Source organism: Enoplosus armatus, chromosome 15 (assembly GCF_043641665.1).
Source record: "Enoplosus armatus isolate fEnoArm2 chromosome 15, fEnoArm2.hap1, whole genome shotgun sequence".
NCBI classification, from domain to species: Eukaryota; Metazoa; Chordata; class Actinopteri; order Centrarchiformes; family Enoplosidae; genus Enoplosus; species Enoplosus armatus.
Window position 1 is genome coordinate 1,320,367 of NC_092194.1, and position 24,583 is coordinate 1,344,949.

The 24,583-nt window shown below is 47.1% G+C and overlaps 1 protein-coding gene across 1 annotated transcript in view; it reads right to left on the reverse strand.

The window, feature by feature from the left end:
- Positions 1–24,583, reverse strand: part of LOC139297858 (protein phosphatase 1 regulatory subunit 37) — a 45,041-nt gene that overhangs the window by 3,829 nt on the left and 16,629 nt on the right. Inside the window, exons 7-10 of the mRNA XM_070920668.1 lie at positions 22,689–22,844; positions 21,819–21,931; positions 19,601–19,742; positions 19,058–19,224 (exon numbers count right to left, since the gene is read on the reverse strand). Of these exons, the coding sequence (XP_070776769.1) occupies positions 19,058–19,224; positions 19,601–19,742; positions 21,819–21,931; positions 22,689–22,844 (578 nt within the window). The remainder of the gene's footprint in view (positions 1–19,057; positions 19,225–19,600; positions 19,743–21,818; positions 21,932–22,688; positions 22,845–24,583) is intronic.

Genomic DNA, 24,583 nt, shown 5'->3' on the forward strand with positions numbered 1-24,583 from the left:
CGCCAATGAACAGGTGACGGAAGATCTTTTTTACTTCAGTAAAATACTATATTATTATCGTAAAAATGTGCTGTGGTATAGTTGGTAGACATGAGTTTCACAGGGCACGCAGGGTAACTATAGTAACTAAATGTGGCGCAGTGAAAAGGGCAACATTTGCCCCTGAAATTTAGTCGAGATGGAAGTTTAAAGTAGCACAAAATGGAAATGTGAAAGTACAAGTACCTTAAAATAGTGCTTAATTACAGTACTTGAATAGATACAATCCACAGTAAGCAAAGGGACACGCTGGTAAACGCCCCCCCCACACACACACACACACAAAACTGTCACATATTTGAATATTAATCGTGGACGTCATACTTTAGTTGAGGCGTCTTATCAGCTTGTTAAATACATGAAAAATGTTCTTGGGAACGCCGGGTCAAGTGTTCTACAGCTGTGGCCAAAGTCGGACCCCTAATTTCGGCTACAAGACGTTTGGGATTGGGGGGTGGGGGGGGGGTTTCTGATTTGAAAACTCTGCCCCCTTTCCTCCTCGGCTGATGTTTCCATGTGGGGGCTTTCTCTCTCTCTCTCTCTCTCTCTCTCAACATTAGTTAAGATGGCTGCCGGTAAACGAGCGTTTTTTAAAGCCCTCCGAGGTCTCAAACCGGCTCATTTGTCAGCTCTGCATTCCAGAACAACAAGCCTTTACAAATGGAGTCGCTATCCAAGTATTATTAGCTGGGGGGGGGGAAGAAGCGACGGCTCCGGTGTCTTATAAGACATTGGATTCGGGAAGGGACCACTGAAAACACACACACACACACACACACACACACACACGGAGGGGTCAACAGGGGTCAGGCTAAAGCCAGAGGACGCGTGGACGTTGGAGCGTTGAAGTCTCCCATCTTGAAATCGGCGCGGGAGCTAAAGCTAAAGACAGAGAGGGGAAGGAGGACGAGTCTCTGTCGAATGCGAACATGTGCCGGTTCATTTTTAACATTTATACACACACACACACACACACACACACACACACAAAGCATAACAATACCTGTGCCTAAACCGGGGGCTCACGGAGCATTAAAATGCGTTCATAAAAAGAGAAAGAAAAACAGCATATGGAAGCCCCAGCAGACGGCGGGTCTTATTTTCTCTCTGTGAAAATTCATTACACATTCTCACAATGAGCGTGTGTGTGTGTAAGAATTCGCCGTTTGTTCCCGTTCTCGGGCTAAACAAAAGGCACATGTGCTCATTTTCAGAGTGTGTGTGTGTGTGTGTGTGTGTGGGGGGGGGGGCACACGGCGCAGGCCTGATTTCAAAGAGCACAACTTGAAAGACGACAGACAGCTATTTACAATATTTATACATTTAGGATGCTGATACGATGCATATTACATGTCTGTCTTCCACTGCGCGCGCGCGTGTGTGTGTGTGTGTGTGTGTGTTAGAGACGACACAAACAGTGGGGAAGGGGAGTCGCTGGTGGGGGGGAAAAAAAAAAAGGTTACTTTGGAAAATTCTCTGATAATTGGCGCCTTAAAAGGAGCTCATTTTTTAACTATGTCACCACGACTGCTCGATGACAATTAATCTGTTTGCGGCTGCTTCCTTGGCATCTGTGCCAATTACTTTATATGCTAATATATGTAAATGGCATCTCAGATGCCAGTTTCAAGTGTTATGCGAGTGGCGTATTGTGTCTCTTTTTTCTTTTTCTTTTTCTTTTTCTTTTTTTTTTAAAGTCATATTGTTGAGGCTGATCAACGACGCGAGTGCTTTAAATTTGGAGGTGTGTGTGTGTGTGTGTGTGTGTGGAGTTATTGATTTTCATCACTCCGCACCGACACTGCAAACCAAACACGTTTTACCGGCTCACATATGATACACTTTCAAATGAAATTCCAGGATTTGTCTTTCTGCCCACCCACCCAACACCACCACCACCACCACCACCACCCCAAATTTGTCCTCCTGTCAGGGGGGGGGGGGCGGGGGGGAAAAAAGTCTTTAAATAAAATATGAATTTACACAAAAGATAATTGCGCCGTTTGTTACTTATTGGATCAAGCAAATGAAGAAAAAGTTGCTGTCAGGTTTAGCAGATTATATTCATGATGTACAAAAAAAAAAAAAAAACAACTTTCATTTTGAAATCTTAATTCTGCAACAAAACAAAACTTTTTTTTTTTTTTTATCACTGTTGTTAAATAATAATACAAACCTGCCGTTCTTGGTTGAGTCGGAACAGTGCAACATTTTTTTTTGGACACGTTTTCCTTCATGCTGGTATGAATTTCCTTTAATTAAATGCCCCCCTCCCCAAAATAACTCCAAATATTAGCATAAGCCTGGTGTCGAGGCTCTGTGAGGTTGGGGTGGGGGTGGTGGTGGGGGGGGTTAACACTTTATTTGAACCCCATTTTTTATTTAGTGTGTACCACTCTACAGCAAATATAAGGAGAACCTTTTAGGAGTTTCTTCATGTTTCTCAGTAAAACTCCTCCTATGAAGCCCCCCCCCAACTCCAACACTGTTCATCTACACATTGTGTGCACATTACTGTGAGTGTGTACTGTGTGGGTTTTTTTTTTTTAAATCTCTATATATACGTGTATAAACCTGCAGATGTTTGGAAAGACGTCCGGGGTAAGTTGGGGGTGGGGGGGTTAAATGATTTGGACATGAACAGATAATACTCTCACAATATTCCCGCCAAACATCACGTCACTCCTTAAGAGTCACGCTCGCGTGGCCTGGGGTCAGTTTCAGTTTCTCTCAACACGTGCCTATGTAAATAAACTACTGTGCATACCTGTGAGTATATATATAAATATATATATATATACATGCACAAAGTGAAATAAGAAATCATTGCAAAAATAAAAAATAAAAACTGTCTAAATGTATGAAACCTAGTCTTAAAAAAAATTGGACAAATTTAGGATTCAAGTCATCAGTAAACACTATTTTGGACACTATTTCGGTCAGCACCACAAAAAGGCATCGACGTCTCAAATACCCAGCCGAGGAAGTTGCGCGTCCATTTGGCGTTCGGCGCTTCCGGCCGGAGCGTCGAGCCGATCGGCCGCTCGCCTCGTCGGGGGAAAACTCCGGCAAAGCGAGGGTCGGCCTCGGTTATTCGACCGAATGTTAACCGAATGCACTTTGAGCGTGTTCTCCGAGAGCCTTTAATTCCCCTCTTTCTATAAATGGCAGTAATTACCAGCATTCCCCTCACACACACACACACACACACACACACACACACACACACACACACAGCTGCTTTAAGGTGCTTTTCTATTGTTCCTCAATCCTCCACATCTCTGTGTGTGTGTGTGTGTGTGTGTGTGTGTGTGTCTGCAGCCTTCTGTCACTCCAACTGAAGATGTCACTGTTGTATACCGAATGTCTGCTCTCTGAGGCTGTGTGTGTGTGTGTGTGTGTGTGTGTGTGTGTGTGTGTGTGTGTGTCAGATGAGAGAGAATATGTTTTCATGTTCATCAGTGAGAAACAAAGCTACGTTGTATTTAAGGCGTTTGACTGTGAAGTTTTGACAATGCATGTTGGGGGGGGGGGGGGGGGTGACGACAGACACACACACACACACACACACACACACAAAAGAAATCCATTAGAATTAATCCAGCCGGCTGATCTTTAAATAAGAGATGAACACGTTAACGTAAACTCGACACAACTAAATTACGTTTTTTGGTAATTTTTTCATTGTCGAGCAAATTTTTAAGGTATGAAAACTGCCACTTGTCTCATCAAGCTTCTTGTAATTTGGCACCTTATTTCGTCCTAAAAACGACTTTGGAGTTTTCACTGCAGCGTCACACACACACACACACACACACACACACACACAGATTTAACAGGAAAATACAGGAATAACAGGTAGTATTCCAGAGCCGAAGTATTCATTGCAACAATTACGAAAATGGCTGTGTGTGTGACTGGTGTCATGGCTTGGGGAGGTGGGTGCGCCCGTGTCTTCTACTGTGCATGTTGGGGGGGGGTGTGTTTCTTTTTTTGTTTTGTTTTTTTTTGGTAATTACAACATCAACATATTTGGTATGATTTGATAATTACATTGAGGTTCGCCGAGAGAGACGATTAGAAAAAAAAAAAGAAGTCAAAATAAAAAGTCACAAGAGCGAAAACAAGAGCGCACACATCTGCAGCGTGTGGCTTTCACTCGCGTCAGTGTGTTTGAGCCGATTTGACATCCTATGCGAGGTAACCGGTCCTACAGGCTTTCGTTTTGTTTTTATCACCATTTCAGACTGATTTTTGCGCCTCTCGTTAAATTGCTCTGTTTTTGCACTGTGGTTTGGTTGGTGGCTGGTTTTTCGACATAAACCTTGGCTTCGTCGTGCGGCTCCAGGGCCCGGAGTTCATCCACAGCAGCTCGACCTGCGACCTAGTTTGATATTGAGCCTGCGGAGGAATAATGAGAAACTGAAAAATCAGGAAGCATATTTTCATATTTCTCATCCGTATCACTATGTGATATATGATAGGATCACTGATTAATGTTTGTATTTTTTTATAACTGCAAGTCCACATTTTTTTTTATTATTTGGTTTCAATTTTATTTTAAGTTGTTTTTTTACTTATGTGTGTGTGTGTGTGTGTATATATATATATGTATATATATATATACATATATATATTCGACAGCAAAATCACAATTCTTTCTCATTGCTTTGGTCATGTAAAAGTCTGTTTCCCATGCCAGTATAGTTGAATTTGAAGAAGGTTACGATTGGAAAACTTTGCCCCATGCTTCCATTCCATTCAGGCATTTTACAATACTGTAAAAACAGAGCAGCTACGACACATTAAATACATAAAATACATTTGCAGCAGCAGCAGCAGCAGTGCAAACGGGCTGTGATTTTTAACAGACCGAACAGATAAACACTCAACATTGTTAGCCACAGATCACGGTTGCGTTCCCCCGCAGTCGACACCAGCTTTCCTGGGTTGTGTTTTTTTTTTTTTTTTCGAGAAGTGCCCGAGTGTTGCATTCAGGACCAACTGGATCAAGACTTGACTGAAAGAATATTCATCCTTAATCCACACCAGTTACTGAGTCCATGAATGAACCTTGAGAACGAAACGCGCTCCGGGCAGTGGATCCCGTTCCATTTAAAACGCTTTATTTTGGCATCTTTTTTTTTTTTTTTTTTATTCTCCACTTCACGATAATTACAACAACAACAAAAAAAAAAAAAAAAAAAAAGGGAACAGACTGTAGATTTCCTTGGAGCATCGCCACGTCAGCTCAATCTTAAATTACAGGTGACGGCGAGGCGAGACGTGACTATTGAGATATTGATAATTGCTGATAAATCAACAAAAGTTCCCAGTCATGTCAGGATTTACCCACCTAGGCACCCCCACCCACCCCCAAAAACCCTTCCTAAACCCTATCATGGTCATAGAGCTCCATCATTGTCAAATGTGGATTCATCTGCTGCTGAAAATAGTCCCCAACAAATGTTTGAATAACTTTTGATAAAAAAAATCAGCTGTTTTAGGAAATTACTGAACCCTTTTCTAAAAAATTAAACTATATGTGAGGTGTTTTGGGTTTTTTTCTTTTTTTTACAGATCTGCGTCTTCAATAGGAACCAATGGGCTCGGAGCTGAGAACAGCAGACAGGAAGAGAGAGCCTCATTGTTTAAACTTTAAACGAGTTTGTATCTGAATATACTCCGTGAGAGCGTAATGACTTAAAACTAAAAAAATATATATATATATTTATAATATATATATATAAAATTAGCGATGCAATCCAAATGGGGAACCAAGGACAACTAGACCCGGTCCGAATAGACACCAGGGCACACCTAGGCCCATTCCAACTGCAGTCAAGCCAAACAGACCCACACAGAGAGAACGTCAACAAAAGAAACGTTGAAAAAAAAGAAAAAAAAAATAGCAATACCATATATTTTCCCCATATTTGCACACACCCCCCAAAAAAAAAAACCCACATTTTTTTATGATGCACCACATAAATCAGAAGTAAAAGTGGGTGCACTCAGCTCCACTTGCGTATGTGACATACAGACAGACAGACAGACCCAAGGCCTGCAGTCAATACAGTGGGACTATTCCCCCACCGGATCAGATTGAATATCATCTGGATGTGGCCTGAGTCGGGGGGGGGGCCCAGGTCTGGTCCACGATGCTAGGAAACAAAAAGGCCCATGAGCTATCTCTAGTCCGGGTTGGTAACGCAGCCTTGGCCCTTACAATCCAAGGCAGTAACCTGTGCCACCTGCGGTTTAAACGTGGTATTTTTAAACTTAGGTCTTACACGGTTTGGTTCCTTTCGGCTCCGTCAGTGTTTGGCTACCCTGACCTTACAACACCCCGCCTACCTGCTCTCACTCTCTCTCCTCCCTCCATCTACCCTGCATTTATCAGGCGGTGTGACTTTCTAATCCCTCTCTTCAGCAGCAGTGTGTGAAAGCTAACACTCCCCACCCCCCCCCGTGTCATCATGGAGGGCCCTGGGCTGCTGATTATCTGGAGAGACCACCGCAGAGACCCCCGGCCATGCTCTCCCAAAGCCAGCGCCACTTTTAATTCTGCCTAATTGAGCTTCGCACTTATAGAACTTCACCCGAAATGAACACAGGTAAAAAAAAAAAATACATTTAAAAAAAAAAAAAAAAAAGGTCTGATGTTCTGGCTGCAGGAGATTACACTCCGTCTTTTTCTTTTTCTTTTTTTTTTTCTTTTTCATGTTGACAAGTTCTCTGTTCCTTTCTTTACACGAAACTCTTGTAGAATGCGGAAGCAGAATTTTGTGGAAAATAACAAAGCCGCAACCCTTCACCTGTTATACCTTTGGATGGGCCGCCATGAAATGTGGTCCAGACCTTCATGTTCCCTGCACTGGTGATGTCATTTGGAGTCTGCGCAGTGGAGATCGGGGGGGGGGGGGGTAGCTTTTGGGGAGCTGTCATGTCGTCCATCTTTACAGGATTTTAGAGATTCACACAAATGACAAGGCAAGTTGTCTTCTGCCATCACTTCAGTTAAAAACAATCTGACGATGAACCACAAAGAAAAAGTAAAGTGCACTTGTCATTTGCTTCCTTTCAACCCCCCCCCCCCCCCCCCAAAGCTTATTGAAAACTCCTTAAACTGTTTGCATTTCGTCTCCTCTTCAGCTTTCTCGCCGCCGCCGTTTAATGACTTTGAGGGAGTCGACAGCGGGGCCGCGGCGCTACCTGTGATTGGGTTTTCACGCAGGTGAATGTGCAATCCAGGGCTCGGTATGAAAGCCTCCGCGTTCCGTGACATTTCCCAAATGGACTCCCTGAGGGCAAACCCCCCCCCCCCCCCCCTGCGATTGGGTCAGGCGGACGTATGGGCGGGACCTCGCACCCGGGATATTTTGGCTTTTATTTTTGCACAGCGGGGAGGAAGTGGAGACGGTGTCGGCCATTTTTATTTTTATTTTTTTTATACAGTCTATGGTGGAAACCATATATTGTATGTAAGAGGAGCGCATGTATTTACAATGTAGAGGGACGGGCAGAGCAGAAAGGAAAGTCGCTTCAGCCCGAGCTGCACAGCCATATGTACGGAAAACCTTTCAGCAGACACCCTCAACATGTTCTCTGAGGTTACCGTGTTGGAGAGGTGTGTGTGTGTGTGTGTGTGTGTGTGCGCGTGTGCGGATGGAATATAGGCCACCCACACCTTAGTCATGCCAGGTCATCTGTCAGAGAGCGTCTTAATCGCCGTTAATAATCAACGCGCCACCTGTCATTATCCGTTTTTCTCAATAACTGGTGGAACGAGCCTTAAAATAGCGGCGGGTGTAATTTTGTGCTCTGCGAAAATTTGAGAGGGGTCCAAGCGCCGTCTCCGTCTCCGTCTCCATCTGGGTCTCTCCCCTGCCTGCCTGAGCGTGTTCTCTCCAGGTCTCCAGAGCAGCAGGGAATGGCAGCGACACTGTTTTGTGTTGTTCAGCAGCTAATGACTAAACTCCGTCCGCGTCCTCCTCGACCACTGGCTCCTGTTCGGTGACCTTTGACTTTGTCCCAGTGGCTGCTGTGAGGGCTTTTTGCCGAGTTCCCCCCGTTTGCCGAATTTCACTTCAAACTTTAAAAACCCGCATGGTCCAATTTGTTGAGTGACTCTCTCTCGGTGTTACTTTTACGTCTTTGGACTCGCACGCTGAGCATCTAATAAACCAGCCGCGATATTAAATGGACAGCAGCCCTTTCCCTAGCTTTATGAAAAGAGACGCACGCTGAAAGGTCTCCTTATTAATCACATTTCAATTCGTAGTAGCAGACAAAAGGTAAGACATGCGGCAAATAAAAGAAATAATGACAGACTACTCCCGCGCTGTTGTTTTTCCTTAAGGGCACCTGCATTGCTCATGCAGCGCTCGTCCGGCGTTCACACAGCTCCCCGTTTCTGTATTGGCCGTTGACGTTCTCTTGGAGCGGTTCGCATTGGATTTGATTTGATCAACCGCGTTTGCTGGGGGGTCTTGAGAGCGGCGTGTCCCTCCCCCCGCGCGCTCGTACTCTCGTTTCATTTGGCACGTGCCCAGCGCTGATCCGGACTTCAGTTCAGCCGTATGTTCAGCCTGTTCGAGGGCTGGCGATTCGGCATTCGTTTTAAAAGATTTGTTCGTGCTGACCACCTCCGGCGTCCAGAGGGAGAACCTGGTTAGCCTAGCTTAGCATAAAGACGAGGAGCGAGGGCAAATTGTTTGTTTAATTGGTTTAATTGTTCACTAATGGGCTTTAGAGGTCCTCAGCTAGCCGTAGCTACAGTCCGCTAGGACGGCTAGACTTCTTACTCTTGGAAAGACGCGTGTACTTCCTCAAATAACTATACCTTGAAAGTTTGCTAAAGAGTTCTATCTTCTTGAAATAAATAAACCGTTACCGCGGACTGGAGAAAAGCTTTCGTGAAGTCACGTGCTGAAGCTCGGCTTTGGGTTTACCCGAGAAATCCAAATTTCGGCAAACTTCAGTCGTCGCTTCCGTCGCACATCCTACGGGCCACAGGTGCCAGGTCGGCCTCGTATCCCCCGCGCTCATTCATGCTCTGACATGGCACATACTGTCATGATACTACATGCTTTGCAGAAACAGTGACATGCAAGATGGCTGCTTTCGATTTTTTTGCTTCTGTTTTCCATCGTAACTAAAAGCTAAAACATTTATCCAACTCTACACTAATTCTCAAAACTGTACAAGCAAGTATCTAAAGACTGCGGAGTGTATTTTGCTGGACAGTGAGGACATAACCCATTGATCCCTGATGGGGTGAACAAGGGGACAACTGCAGTGAAGCCTAAACTACAAGGCATTGAATTTGGCTGGCCTCCTGTCAGTGCTTTCATAAGCTGCCTGGCGACACAGTGCGTCACGGGGAATGCCAGGACACTGGTGTCCGTTGCCAGCATTGCCCGGAACCACAGAGGGGTGTTTGGGGAGTGTTTCTCTGACCTGTCCAACAGAGTGAAGGGGGGGGATTGGCATCTGCTTTAATAAGGCTGCCCACTCTCTATTCACCATGCCACCCCCACCCCGACACATACTCCCCAAGCTGTGGAATGGGCACTGGCACTAGAGGAGAGGTGGCAGAGGTAACAGCTGGCTGCAGCCGTGGCGGCATGGCCGTGGCATGACCACAGCTTTATTAGTGGCATCCAGGACACCAGCTGATCCTCTCCCAGGGTCCCTGTCACACTGATGTCTTCATCACTAAGCTGAGCAGACAGGCCGGGCCTGCCAGCCAGTGGAGGTGACAACAAATCCAATTACCTCCTCTCCACGGTGCCTAGACCAGACTTGAGGCGGGGAGGGGGGGGGGGGGGGCAATGGGACAGTGGAGGATGTTGCTAGGAGAGAGGATGAGGGACATGCAGTAGACAGGACAGTAAGACAAGAGGTGGTCATGACGATACACCAGGGTTACTGTATTTTTCATGCTGTAACACATCAAATTCAGGACAAATGCTTTCTGACTACAGCCACGTGGGCTGAAGATGCACAAGCTGACCTGAGGACTGCAAACCAGACCAGACCATTCAACACCAACTCTAAACAGTTCTCCCTCCGAGGAGCATGAATGTGGACGGCTTCTTCATGGCGTCATTTGTGAGCTGCTGGCTGTAAGCGGGGGCAATTGGTTTTGGATGTTGAGACTTGAACTTGCATGGCTGGCGCTGGGGTTTCAAGATCCCCAGGGACCCACCTAATTCAGTAGGGTCAGCGGGGACCGCAAAAAATATACACAGTATCTTGCGTGCAAGACCTGAACCTGACTTTCGCCCCCACTTCTTTAGGACCCGTTGCGACTGGATCTCAATGGCGCCGCCAGATTTGATCCCCGACCATCGGCTTGCTAGGCTAATGCAACGCTCCACGGCAGCGGATGATGAGCGTCATTAACGCAACACGGCTGGCGTGGAAACAAGAAGAAGAGGGAGAAGAAGTCTGTTTCTGCTCTCATAGAGTACGCTGTACGTGTCAAACAAATGCACCGCCGTTTGAATATTCTGAAAGTCACCGCTAAGACGCTGTCAAAGAAAAGCACTTCTCCCTCCTTGCGGATCCATCCAGGTGAGGATCGCTGGCCTTGAACGTGCCCAAACCGGTTTCGCCCCACATCTAGCAGGGTACGTGGACCCAAATGAGCTGACCCAGGCCAGGTTTTCACATCCGGCTAGCGTCCTGCTTTTAAGCATTAACTCAATTAAATCCCCATAAACAAATTGGTTCCCGCCGGTATTGATCGGCGGTCGGCGCCGCTTTCCTCAGCGAGGACGGAGGGAGGGCCTCGAACAGGGGGGAAAAAAGCAAAAGGAGGCAAACCGCCAAAGCAGGAATCCTGAGCCGTGAAGTCCCCCCCCCCCCCCCCCCCCCCCCCCTCCCCTCACTCTGTCAGTCTCCTCTTTCCACCAGAGCCCTGCACCGTGCTGGAGTCTCACCTTATCACCCGCAAAGCTTTAGTGTCGGGAGTTTCGCCTTCAGTCGGTGACTTTGGTGCCCAACCGGGGAAGATCATTCACCACTTCCTCTCCTGACATCCCTCCATACAGGGATTGGGATGATCGATCCATGAGCGCAAAAAATAAAAAATAAAAAATGAGAGGGGGTACTGGGAGGATGTGTGTGTGTGTGTGTGTGTGTGTGTACCGAGGGAGTTGGAGGGGCTTCTACTTTTGAAGGTGGTTGAAGTCTTGCCAAGATATTTCATATTCATAGTTAAATATTCAGCGCGCATGGTGGACAGGGGCAATTTCTGCAGTCAGCCCGCCATTCAAAAGTGAAAGGGATGTGGCTTGTGGATGAAGGGAGTGAGAGAGATAGACACGCATGGGGCTTCATGGTAGTCAGATGAGAGGCTGCCAGCTGCTGATGGGTGACTGTTTGAGCGTGGCGCCTCAGGACATGCCCGTTGAAAGGCGATGCGATCCGATACCCCCACTTATGCGGGGCTTATATACATATGCCCCCCTTATGCAGAGGAGGCCCGTATCAATTGCCGAACTTCCAGTGTTTTGGTCATTATGCCGAGTTGTTTGAGCGAGCGTCTTGCATGTCTGAATGGGGAATGTGGACTTACTGGGCTATGACCACCGAGAAAAAGCCTCCTCTGCATAAAACGACCCTTGTGGCTCCGCAAAAAAAAACAAAAACAAAATAAAAACCCCAAACTGTTGGATCGCAGTGTGTGTGTGTGTGTGTGTGTGTGTGCGTCGGCAAAGCTGCAAAGTTCTGATTAAGCAACTCGCCACTAAAACTGTACATTTGATGTTACTGTGTGATATTATGCAAACAGGCAATGAGCATTACCTTCTGCATATCTTTACCAGTGCCTACTACTTTTCGCCTTTTCGCGGAGCCGCAAGCGTCAGTCTGCTGAACTGAAGTTCGGCATCGACACGAGCGATATTGCCGTACTTTTATCTGCAAAAGGATGGAGCAAGAGTGAATTCTCCCCGTTTGGAGTTGCTCTCGTCCACATCATCACGTGTGCAGCCGTAACCGCCAAAAGATTGCTGTTGATGTCGATCTCCTCGTGTCACCTTCAGAAAGAAAGCGGATTTTTTTTCCGAAATGTTGGACCATTTACTAGACTGTGTGATTGAAAGCCGCAGAACCTTATTTTGAGTTCCGCTTGAGATCAGGCACGACACAGGGCATTAAAAATGACGCGCGAGGCATCTCGAATCTCTCATTTGATGTAATGGTGCAGCTTTAGGTTCATAATTAAACTCCATATTGAATATACAGCGCTTAGCAAACGTATTAGACCCCCACCCAGTGTAAGGCGTTTACTTGCATTCCTGAACAGAAACATTTGTTTTAGTGGTTGCAAAGAATGCAAGCTGTCATCAGGGCCAAAGGAGGTCGTACAGAATATAAAGATTTGTGGTTAATATATGTGAATAAGGACTATTTAGTTGTTCCAGTTTGTTATTTGCCTAATAAATAACAATACAAGTTTTAGTTTGAAACAAGTTTTTGACAGATTTCTAAAATATTTGTGTTTTCTCATTTTTATGGCAGGTGGTCTAATAAATTTGTTAAGCACTGTATATGCGACGTTTTTTTTTTTTGTTTGTTTGTTTGTTTTTTACAGTTTTGTAACTTTGAAGCTACTTGAGGGGAAAATCGCGGGACAAGATCATGTTGCAAGAGCTTTCCAAGTGACACTTGTTAACACTCCGCGGTTAAGTGTGGATATGCAAAAAGTTCCGTTCCAGCTCGACTGTGGAGTGGTGTTTCCTTGTTCCCACCTGAGTTTTCCGTCACCTCCAATTGCTGAGAGGATAAAAAAAAAAAAAAAAAAGAAAACAAACAAACAAACAAACAAAAAAAAAAGAAATACAAAAACACATCCCTTCTTCCTGTGATAGCGCGGGGTCACACCTCGTGGTCTGGAAGAGTGGGAGTGATTAAAAGTGACGAGGAGACATGTCGAGTGTTGTTCATCAAAGAGCTTCACCTCGCTCTGTATCAGAACCACGGGGGGGGGGGGGGGGGCAGTAAGTGACTCCGCTCCCCTCCGGCCCCAATCGAGACCCCTGAAATGCTGATCCCCCCCCCCCCCCCCCCCACCCCCACTCCCCCGTTTTCCCCCCGACTACACGTCCAAGTGATTAGACTACACCCCCCAACCCCTCGCTCACACACTCACACACTCACACACACACACACACACATAGGCTCACACACACACACACGCTCAGAGGGGCTAATTAAGGCTTTAATATGCAAATGAGAGCCGCAGTAAATTACACAGCTGGCAAATATGCCTGTTTTTGCCTGAAAATACATCAGGAGTGCAGCGAGGAGTGTGTTGCTGCTGTTGTTGTTGTGTTTGCAAAGAGACAGGGGACTGCCCCCCCCCCCCCCCCCCCCCCCCCCCCACCACCACCACCACCAACTCCCCCTCAGCAACCCAAGCCCCCGTCCCTCCCTTGTCTGCCGGAGTGACTCATCCAGCTTTTGTCCCTTTCAGAGGTATCAGGAGAGGAAAGTTGACTCTCTCTTCACAAGTAATGTTGCATTTTCGTGAGGGACACAACTGGAATCTCGTGGCTTTGAATATTAATGTTGCGTAGACAATATGGTGACGCTCACATCGACTAGTCTGCATGGTCCAGCTTGGATTTGATTGCAGGCTCGCTATAAAAAAAACGTTCTGGGAAAGCTGACATAACACTAAACAGCCTGCTTCTGTTGCTAATGAGGTGCATGGGTCCAAAATGTAAAATAAAATTGAAACTAATGATAAAGTTTGTTTTTTTTTAGTTTTTTTTTTACATTGAGTACATATATTAAGATTTCTAGTGTCATCCGTCCATGCGGCTTTGTTCGTCCAAGGTTTGAGAGGTAAATAGAATTTTGTTTGTGGAGCTCAAAGCATTAAATGAATCAGGGCCATAGCTACAGTTGGGGGCACTGATGTCACAGCCCTCTGTATTTTCTGGTTTTACAAATTTTGGGGGGAAAACACTGGGTTACAAACCTGGCAAAGCATGCAACGGCCCCATGCTCCAGACCCCCCCAGGGTCCCCCAAATACATAATGGGGTGGATAATGTTATATACTGTGCATTTCCATGGCTTTAATTTGCTAAATTCAACAATATATCCATGCCGTTTCAACACTTTGTTGTTATTCCAATCACTGCGTTCGTATGCGTTAACGTCCCAGCCAAACTGTATTTTGCAGTGACATACAAGTGACACAAGATAGGCAACGGCTGCATCTGAAGTGCTGTCCACCACGCAGCCCTGCAAATGTTTCACAATAAAAGCCGTGGTGGGAAATGAAGTGCTAGAGGGCTTTTAATGTGAAACAGATACAGGAAGTGTTGAGCTTGTATTAACGGAGGGAGGAGGCCTGGTGCCCTCTGCAGAGGAGGTAAATAAAGGGGGGCCCCGGCCACTATTTGAGAATTTTACGGTATTCAATTAAGTAACACATCCAGTTTGGAACCATTTGCCACATTTTCTATTCGTAGGGTACTGTCTCAAGTGTTTTGAATGCCCACAAGAGCACATATTTGAATTCTGGATCCAATGCTGGCAGTGTTAGTTCAGTTCAGTGAAACTCTCTTAACTTCCTGTATCTCTCCCCTAAAGGGTGACGTTCTTCTGCCAGGTCATCAGAAATGAGATGTTCTCTGCTTATTCACTTGGCTTTCCTTTTACGCTCTCCGAACTATGCGAGCTGCGCGGCGTGGTGCGGTTCCGGTAGGTGACTGACTGACTGATCCGGTAGCAGTGGGAACCCTGGTCACCCTGGCTGCTCGTAGCTGTGCTCCCCCACCCCGCTGCCCTCTGAGGGGTTGCTCTCGGGGGTTTGTTCTGCCTGGTTGCTGTTGTCTGCCCACGTACTCCAGATGCTCCCCCGGGCGCCGGTGTCATCACGATGCAACTGAAAACCTGAGTGCCAACTACATGCATGGCCGGGCCGTCCTGTCACCTAACCACCCTACTGGGACTGACCGTGACAGGGAGAGTCCCCCCCACCACTCCCCCGAAAACACACCAAGAGACCTCTTTGTTTCACGCTGTTCCTTAAAATAAGAATTCCGAGCTCCTTCAAATGGTGCCCTCTGCGCCGCGCATTTCCCGCAGCAATCTCTCCGCGGACGGATTGCAAACACGTGTATCTTTTTCCTCGGATGTCACTCACATTAGCAGAAATGCTAAATCCAAAAAAAAACAAAAAAAAAACAGAATCATCGTGTGCTGGATGCAATGAAGAATAGCCAGAGCCGAGCCAGTATATCAGACATCGGCAGCCGATCCGATTTCCACGCAGAACGCGTTTCGTTATGGCCGCACATTCGAAGCTTGAGCTTGAACCCTGAGCCTTATGTAGAAAAGCACTTAAATTTGCTCTTTTATTTGTCATTTGTATCCCATGGTTTCTATGGGGGTATTTAAGGGCAACAGGAACTTGGGGTTCAACAGGGGCCCACGGCTCAAATTTGCTCCCGGGCCCCTGTAAGTGGGTTAGTCCATGATTTGTCGTTTTTTTTTTTTTTTTTACGCCACAAGAAATTTCATGGAAGTAAAGAAATGCTCTTATTACACTCCGATTCACTCCGGTTCAAGCCACAGAGGTGTGCTGTTCCTATAAATATGTCCATTTGAGGAGGTCCAAGATGACGACTGATAATATCTTTTTTTTTTTTTTGTTGTGTGGATCAAATAAGAGTTTAAAACAAGGTTTCAAAGAGATTCACGGCATCAAATCGAACACATACACTCTGTGGCCACTTTACAGCAACTGTCCCGCCATAAAGTCCACGTTTATGATGCCTGTAATCATAGGCAACAAGTATAAAGCCCTGTATTTGTTGTTGACACTGTCACAGAGGAGTAATTCAACTCTGTTTTGCCATCGAGGTCACAGTTAGTGATGGTGTTGCACTGAACTGCATCACATTCAGAGGCTAATATTCTGAATTTGCCCGTTTCTGGCGATGTCAACAAGAAACTGAACATAATCAACGTCGTGAAGTCGAATTTGTCGCGTTAAATTGCAACAGATCGTGCAGGTGTGCATAATAAAGTGGCGACTGGGTGTATGTAAAGAAAAAACGCTTTAAGCATTAAAACACTTTGTTGTCCCTTTGGCCTCCTCTCAAATAGCTACAACTGCTTCTGTCACCCCCCCCCCCCCCCCCCTCCTCCTCCTCCTCCTCCACAGGACCGCTGAAACAGGCTACTGCACCTCCTTCCTGTCGCCGCTCCCCTCCTCCTCGCTGCTGTAATTATCACTCAGCGAGACAATCGCTCTCTAACAGCTACACCTTGCTGACATGCGACATTCAGGAGAGGACACTCTCCAGCAGCGTTATCGCCCGGGCTCCTCTGCCCGGAGAGCAGCTGACGCTCGCGTCGGCCAAATCCGAAATCAAATATTGAAGCATCGAGCAGGTAAACAGGCCCCCATTCGTCCCGACCCGCGATTAAGAGAGAGCGCCGGGGCAGGGGGAAGTTTAGTTCATTAGCTGGGTCCCCCTGATAAGGGTGTATAAACAGCTCCACCTTGCAGTGGCTACAGAGAGAACTTGCCCCTCGGAAAAAGAGAGAGAGAAAAAAAAAAAAAAAAGGCTGCTTTCCACTAGGGCCAGGGTGCATGAATATTTTAGATGGGTAAATAATTAATAATTAACAGCAAACAGGCCAGTGATCAAATGGAGCAGCGTGGCAACAGACATGAAAAATCAGACTCTTGTAAACAAAGACAAGAGGACCCAGATTTCCTCCCCTCTTTGCCACTTTCTTTTCTCGCCTTTTAAATATGCGCATCTTCAATCGCCCCCCCCACCCCCCCTCTGCATCGCCACACACATACAAAAGGCACATGTATGAACACACAAACTCCATATCAGCGACTCTGTCAAACACACACACACACACACACACACACACACAGACGCACAAAGTGCTGCCATAACCCCCTCCGTCACTCACTCACATTCATACCCACATTTATTTTCCGTCAGAAGAATGGAATTTTCACGTATTCCTTTGGCGGCCCGGGGAATGTGACTGAGCGAGAACACTTGATCTGGCCACCCGCTGTTTTCTGATGGAAAGATTTGCTTTTTAATACAATCGTCACTCCTCCCACCTGGATATGCCACGCCAAGACAAATCCCAGCTGTGTGACTCCAAAACCTGACAGAGCTTAAAAATTCCCTTATTACCATTCCCTTAAAATACCCAGCCACGCTAACTCCCACCAATGGTGGAAATGCTAATCACGTCTCTTGGCGGCTTAGAGGAGCATGAAAACAGGAGCCGCCAATATGGAGGCTTTGGTGCAATGTGCGGAAAGTGAGGAAGAAGAAGAAGAAGAAGACGACGGCGGCGAAGAAGTCCCAGCCATAACGACACACATTCACAGAGGCATCATGGCTCTTAAAAGCTGCCTCTCCGAAATCTGGCACATCTTGCCGCTTGACTTTAGCCAGAGGAGACATTTCATAAAAAAAAGAAAAAAAAAGAAATCAGGTTTAATCGTGTAAACAACGCGCAGACAAACAGGAGGAAGGGAAAAAAAACAAACGGAAAAAAAACACTGCAAACTAAAATAAAACAACTTTGGAAGCTGTGCACGGATCGCCTTCAGAGTTAATTTTAAAGTAAGCATTCCGTTCCTTGGAGATTTAAATTAATGCTTTAATATGCAAATAAGTTAGCAGAGATAAAATCATGACAAACAGATGGCAAGTGTGGGTAATTATTTTGTGAATCCAGCAGGGGCATGTATTAAAGTTATGGCATCGTTTTCCTCAGGCCTCTGCAGCCATGGATGGTAAAGAGGGGAGGGGCGGCGGCGGGGGTGGGGGGGTGGGGGGGGAGGCAAAGTATCACTGATGAACTGAGACACCGGTGACTTAGTTGTGTCTCCGAGTGACAAATCTGTGACCAGAGTGAGTCGGAATGTATCACGGGAGACAAGATGTTGAGGAGTGAGCCTTCCTCGAGGAGTTCAAATGGAAGCACAAATAGCCGTTTAAACAGCTGCAGAGCTGAAACGCCGAGCCAGTCCGTTTTTTACTGCGGCGGCACCACCGCCGCCGGTAGCCCGTCCTCCGCTTGCGCCAAACGGAAATCACGAGGCCAGGACCCCGCTCTTCTAATGCGGGATCGGATCCAGGCGGTTTGAGGATGACACGGACTAGCACCGGTCGAATAACAGCGCGCTCTTGTTTTGAAATGAACGGCAAAAATGAGCAGGGAGTCGGCTTTGGTTCCCGATCCACCTCAGCTGTCCTCAACAAACCTGCAACTTTTGAGCTTGAGCTTAAGGACTTGTTGCACAACAGGTCCAGATCCATTTTAAACCAGCTTTGACGAACCGTAAAACCCAGACTCCTGTTAAATCATCAGTCATTCTAACCTGGATAACTTAGTTTTCCATGTCCATTTTTTTTTTTTACGCCTTACATAATCCTGCTGACAGAGGAGCAGAAAGAGTTCGCCAGCTCGAACGTCCGTTTTTCGGAGCCCTTCCAGGATTCATCGTCCATGTTGGTTTAAAAATTGAGGTCGGAAGTTCGTTCTTGACCTTGAAAACGGTGGTCAACCAAAACAACAACCATCTGTCCACACAATGAAGTGTCCATAACAAGGCTCTGAACCCCCGAGTTGCTCCCTAAGGGCAGGCCAGCACCATCAACTCCATCTGCTAATGAAGTTCATTTAGTCTATAAAATGTCCGAAAATTGGGAAAATTGGCTCGTCACACTTTACCAAATTGCTTCTTTTGTCCAACCTGCAGTCAAAGACTCTTCATTTACCGTCATTTTCCAGAAAAGCAGCAAATCCTCACATCGAAGAAGATGGAAATAATGGCCGAAACAATTTATCGAGTATCAAAATAGTTGCCAACCAATTTTCTTTCGATCAAATAATCGACTAATCGAATCGCGGCTCTACTAACCAGTACCCAGAGTAACAGCTCAGTCATAGTCTCAAAACGTCAGATCGGTAACTACGGCGACAGCTGCACCTACTTGCTCCTGCGGGGGTGTGTGGTCCAAATCCAGGCCAGCGAGAGAGCGGTTGATCCTCAGGGCCAGACACAAGGCCATCAGGCCTCCAACCTTCACCTCGTTCCGACGGAGGTCCAGATGCCGAATGTGACGACTCTCTGCGAGGAACTCTGCCAGCGCCACAGCACCTTCACCGCAGGAAACACAAGCCGCGTTGAAGCGTTACGGGGGCAGGGGGGGGGCTCGGTAGTTTAGGTGCAAGGCTAATTCGATCTTGAGAACCTTACTTGGCTTGGCACTCAAGCATCAGCTCTGCCTCTAGAAATGTTTCCACAACTTATTTATACCTGCCTAGGTAAGCATGCTAATGCTGTTTAGCTACACATAAGAGCATGACAGGGAGGTGATGAGTTCAGAAGCTCTTTTTTAGGGCTGATAGATTAGTTGAGTCATTGATTAGAAAGCAATTGGCAGTGACAGTGATAGGCAGTTTAGTTTAATAATGGAAACGATTGGTTAGTTGCATCCTTATCTCTATTCAAAACTGCACTTGCGCCGTTGTACCTTCGCAGGTGACGTCGGCTTGGGCCAGCCCGAGCTGCAGCACCGAGCCGTTCACCATCAGAGGCTCCCTGATGACCTGGATCCCCTCGTTTCCAAGGAGGTTCTCACCCAAATCCAGGACCTGCAGGACCTTCAGCACTGGCTGCGGAAAAAAAAAAAAAAAACAGAGGTCAGGTTCCAGAGGTCACATTGGTTGGTGTTCAGCTCCGCCCTCCGGATCCAGGTGGACTTTTGGTACCACTTTTGGGACAGAAACTGGAGACTTTTAATCACTGTTTTTACATTTGAAAGCGAGTTCACACGACTTTACAGTGTGCAAGTGAGTGCGGAAAGGCTTTATTATCATTATCGTTATTATTATGCGGTGATTATTATTCCTTCTCAGAATGTTTCCTCTCATGTTAAAATGCTCAGAACTTCTGTTTCCACTCTCCAGAGCCACATTAGCATTGAGGGCTGATTAGCTGGCGCGTAAAGCTGGGGGTGTCTGGGGCCCACGTTGCCCAACAGCTTGAAGAGGAACGCGCCACCCACTCCTCGGTTGCCCCCTCGCCTCGCCACCCTTGTTAAATTCCTCTGGTCACTGCTCTGAAGAGAGAAGGAGCGCGGGGGTGGAAAGGAAGCCAGGAAGGCAACCGACAGACCCGGAGAGCGTATTCTTCTGAGTTAATTTGCACCGCGGTGACAACAAACACACTTGAGAGGGTCCGCCCCTCCTTTTTTTTTTTTTTTTTTTTCCCCTCACTGCGTCGCAGCACACAGAGGAAACGCTACATCCAACGCGTGGCGAGAAGCTTCTCCGGTGAAGAGGGGAGGAGGAGAGGGAGGAAGAGCATCTCGAATGGATATGCACGAGGGATAATAGCAGACAATTAAAGAGGCGACTGCGTGGTTGAGAGTGTGTGAGAGTCAAGCATGGTTGAAGCCTGTCAAACGTAAACCGCGGGAGGGTTGGAGTGAGAAGTTTGAGGGGGGGTGGGGGTGGGGGGGGTAGGAGTGTGAAACCACCAAAAACACAGTATGCTTTCACACATGACATGCCGGCTTTAAAAAAAAAAACAAGGCGGAAGCACTTGGAGAGAGCCCTGCATGACATATTCACCTCAGAATAATCCTTTAAATATGAATAAACTTTTTTTTTTTTTTAAAGTCAACATAGACATTATTTGCTAAATTCTAAAAAAAAACAAAAAAAAAACGACCGGATTGTGGTCCACATCTGTTCCCCCTTGTCCTAGGCCTTCGAAAGACAAGCCCGCGAGGATAGAGCGCACACACACACACACACCAACCAGAAAGGTTAATAACAGCTCTCCTCGTCGTCATATTCGACACAACCAGCCACGGGTCTAATTATCATCATTATGGCCTGCAAGGACATCTACTTATCCTGGTGACTGGCAGGCCGTATGAGCACCCCTCCTTAACACACATCTATTATTTAATCAAACTGTTCCTTCTTTTGGTAGCACTTGAGGAGACAGGGGAAGTGTGTGTGTGTGTGTGTGTGTGTGTGTGTGTGTGTGTGTGTGTGTGAGAGAGAGAGAGAGCGTACCAGGCAGGCCTTTAATTTCTAGCCTTTTGACTTCCACAATCGCCACTCACATGACAGGAAGGCGCAGTTTATGCTGCCAATCAGGCGGAAGGAATGCATGTTATTAGGAGTGTACAGTGAAACAGTGTGGAGGCGGGACATTTTCAGAGAGAGGGAGGGGGGGTCTCCCGGATGGGGTCCCCCCCCCCCCCCCCCAGCGCTCTTCATTTCCTCAACGCCGGCGAGAGGAAAGCAGGTATCAGTCAGTCAGACAGTTTAGCTCAGCTAGCGCAAAGCTAGCGGGTGGGGCCTTTTTTGATCGCTTCACAGTCGGAAATAGAATCAAGTGGACAGCTTCCAACGTTGCAGACACACACACACACACACACACTCTGTGTCTTTGTCATTTTGACTTGACTTGATTTTTGCACAAACGGGGGTAACGGAACGAATTCAGGGAGTTGCACGAAGATTGCATTGACTCGTCACTCTTGGAAGTTTCCACCAGGTGGCACCAAAGTGAGGAATTTGGAGGCATCGACATTCAGTCCGCAGCTACGGGGCCGAAGGCATTTCTGCTTAAGGGAAAGCTCTTGTTCTCTGGCACTGGAACGCGTTTGTGTGCCGACTGTTGGCATTGATTGATCTGGTTCCAAACTAAAAGCCGACGTCGCGTTTCCTCACCAGAGCCTTGGCCAGATGGACCATTCCACTTGCAGTGATCTGGTTGTTCCTCAGCAGTAGGACCTTCAGACCCGCCGTCTGCCGCCTCAGACCGTCACACAGCTCCTCCAAACCTGGATAGTAAAAAAAAAATAAATAAATAAACAAAACGTGAAAATATGGTGATCAGCAGAACGCGTTCAACTTAACTGCCTGGCACTGACGGATGTTTAGTGGGAGTGCCTGACCTTTTCACGCGTCTATGCTGAGCGGATAATATTAAAGCTGGACTGCGCGAGCGGGACCATCCATGTCCAGTTGCTGGGTCAGTCTTTAACTCCCTCCGCTTTTTTTCTTTTTTTGTACGGTTCAAACGATGTGTTAACGAACCACCTCCATCTCCAAGCTCAAGCCAGCTCTGTCCGGCATTCGCGCCTTCGTTACGTCGCGACTGGATTACTGCAATTCCCTAATGATACCTAGGCCCGTCCCCAGTCCTAGCCTCTCTCTTCATTGGCTCCCTCATTTCAGAATTCGGTATAAGACCTCACTGATTGGCTTTCGAGGGTCTTCACGGTTTCATCCCCATCTTATACAACTGGCCTTACTCGCTGGCACTCAGCTCCTAGATCTCTTGGGTCAGATAACACCTCATTTCTCTTGCATGTCCCGCGGCCGAGGCTAAAGCTAAACAAACAAAAAACAAGGAGACAGAGCCTTTGCGGTCGCTGCTCCACAATTAATTTGTTGCCTAGTCCACAGTTCCGTACTCCAAGCTACCGACACCTCTGTCCCTGTTCTTTCTGGAACTTGGTATATATCCTTATTTCATTGCTGTTTTAGACCCACATCATGATGAAGACTTTTTATGTGCTGAGATGAGCGTCCTACCAGCGTCTGCGACGGCATTGTTGCTGAGCTCCAGCGTCTGCAGAGTGGTGTTGTAGCGCAGCAGCTCTCCAAGCTGCAGGGCGTCCTGGTAGCTGTTCAGCAGGTTGTCGGTAAGGTGGAGCTCTCGCAAAGCCTTGTTTGACTTCAGTGCGCCAACTGCAAGCAGCAACAACAGATAGGAAATGCTCTGTAAGCTATAGCAGTGATGAGGGCCGCGACGAGCCGACGGATATTTGCTCTTCTACCTTTGGATGGAACCACCTTCCCGCCACCACCCGCAAATTAAGACTATATAGATTCTTTTAAATTGATATTAGATGTGATCCAACGTACACGCGTGCCCTCTTGAGTGGCAAACACGGGGACGGACTGATTGGCGGCGAGTGAACTTGAGCATGAAAACGACGAGCAACAGCGGGAAAGCGCCGCCTCCTGCAATTACCGCCGGTAAAGATCAAGTGGCACTCCTTCGGCGTTCCAACGCGAGGGGGCCATTGTTGAAGCACACGAGACCTTCCACAGCACCTGTCAAATTTCGAGGCCCTCTCTTCAAAACGTCAGTGTGCATGCCATTGTTAGAATGTCCCCACTCCGGCACTTTATCCCGTCTTTAACGCCGTTTCGGAGAGACATCTGTATTTATGTGTGCATTCCCTGTGTATTCGTGTAATGTCTACTGTACTGTGGTGCACATATGTGTCCGCGTTGCCTGAGATCGAGATCGATGCCGCAGATTTGATCAAGCCTGTTGGGCTGCATGTGGAATGCCAACATTGTCATCAGGCACAGTGGGAGCCAAATGTTGGAATCGGTGGGATTGATCCGGTCGACTCCACCGCGAGCGCCCAATCCCGCAATCAGAGGCCCCTCCGATCGAAGGCAATGATCCTCAGCTGGGACCCCCCGCCGGGGAGAGAAGGAGAGGTAGCAGCGGGCTCCGGTAAAGGCAGCGAGGATTGGGGGGGGGGGATGAGAGATGAGCGTGGGAGGGGGAGGGGGGGGGGGTGCCTTGTGAGACCCGAAAAATATCAAAGAGATCCAGGAAATGGCCGAAAATGTTGGAGGAGCAAGTTGCTGTCAGGAAGAGTGGGCGGCACACTGCGTTCATTCGGTTCTCCCCCTGCTCCCAGCCAAGAGGGGATGAGAGGGCTGCGTTCAACGCTTAGATTTGACGGTTTGTCCCGACGAAAAGTCAGAAACAGAGATTGTTTTACGGTGACGTCTGGTCATGTCCTAGAATTTCAAAAAAAACAAACATTTTATTGTGTTTTTTATTTGATTCATTCATCCGTGTGTGTGTGTGTGTGTGTGTGTGTGTTACTGCTACAACCCTATCTAGCTCAGCACTTTAAGTCTATTATTAAGTCTGTGTGTGTGTGTGTGTGTGTGTGTGTCCGTCCATTCATGTACAGCACTCAACCCCCCTCTGAGTGTTTGACCGTAGTGAGTGTATTTATGTGTGTATATACTCATCCAGTAATTGTGTATATATGTGTGTGTGTGTGTGTGGGGGGGGGGGGGTCCAGTATTCCCACTCCCCCATCCCCCCACCCCCCCTCCATTGCCACAGATGCTGGTCAGAGACGCAGCAGCAGACAATCACTGAAGGTCAGAGAGCACAGACCTCGCCGAAGTCGCTGTGCTTTGTTTTTTGTTTTATTTCAAATGAGAGTGTGTGTGTGTGTGTGTGTGTGTGTGTGTGTGTGTGTGTGTGTTGAATTTGCATGGGTGTGTGTAGATATCAAATGTACAATGAAAAAAGGATGTGTGTGTGTCAGGTTATACTTAAGTTCAAAAAGACTATACATGCCTCCAAAATGCATAGTAAATATGTAAATGTGTGTGTGTGTGTGTGTGTGTGTTTGTGTGTCCTGGCTGCCAGAGCCTTTATAGAT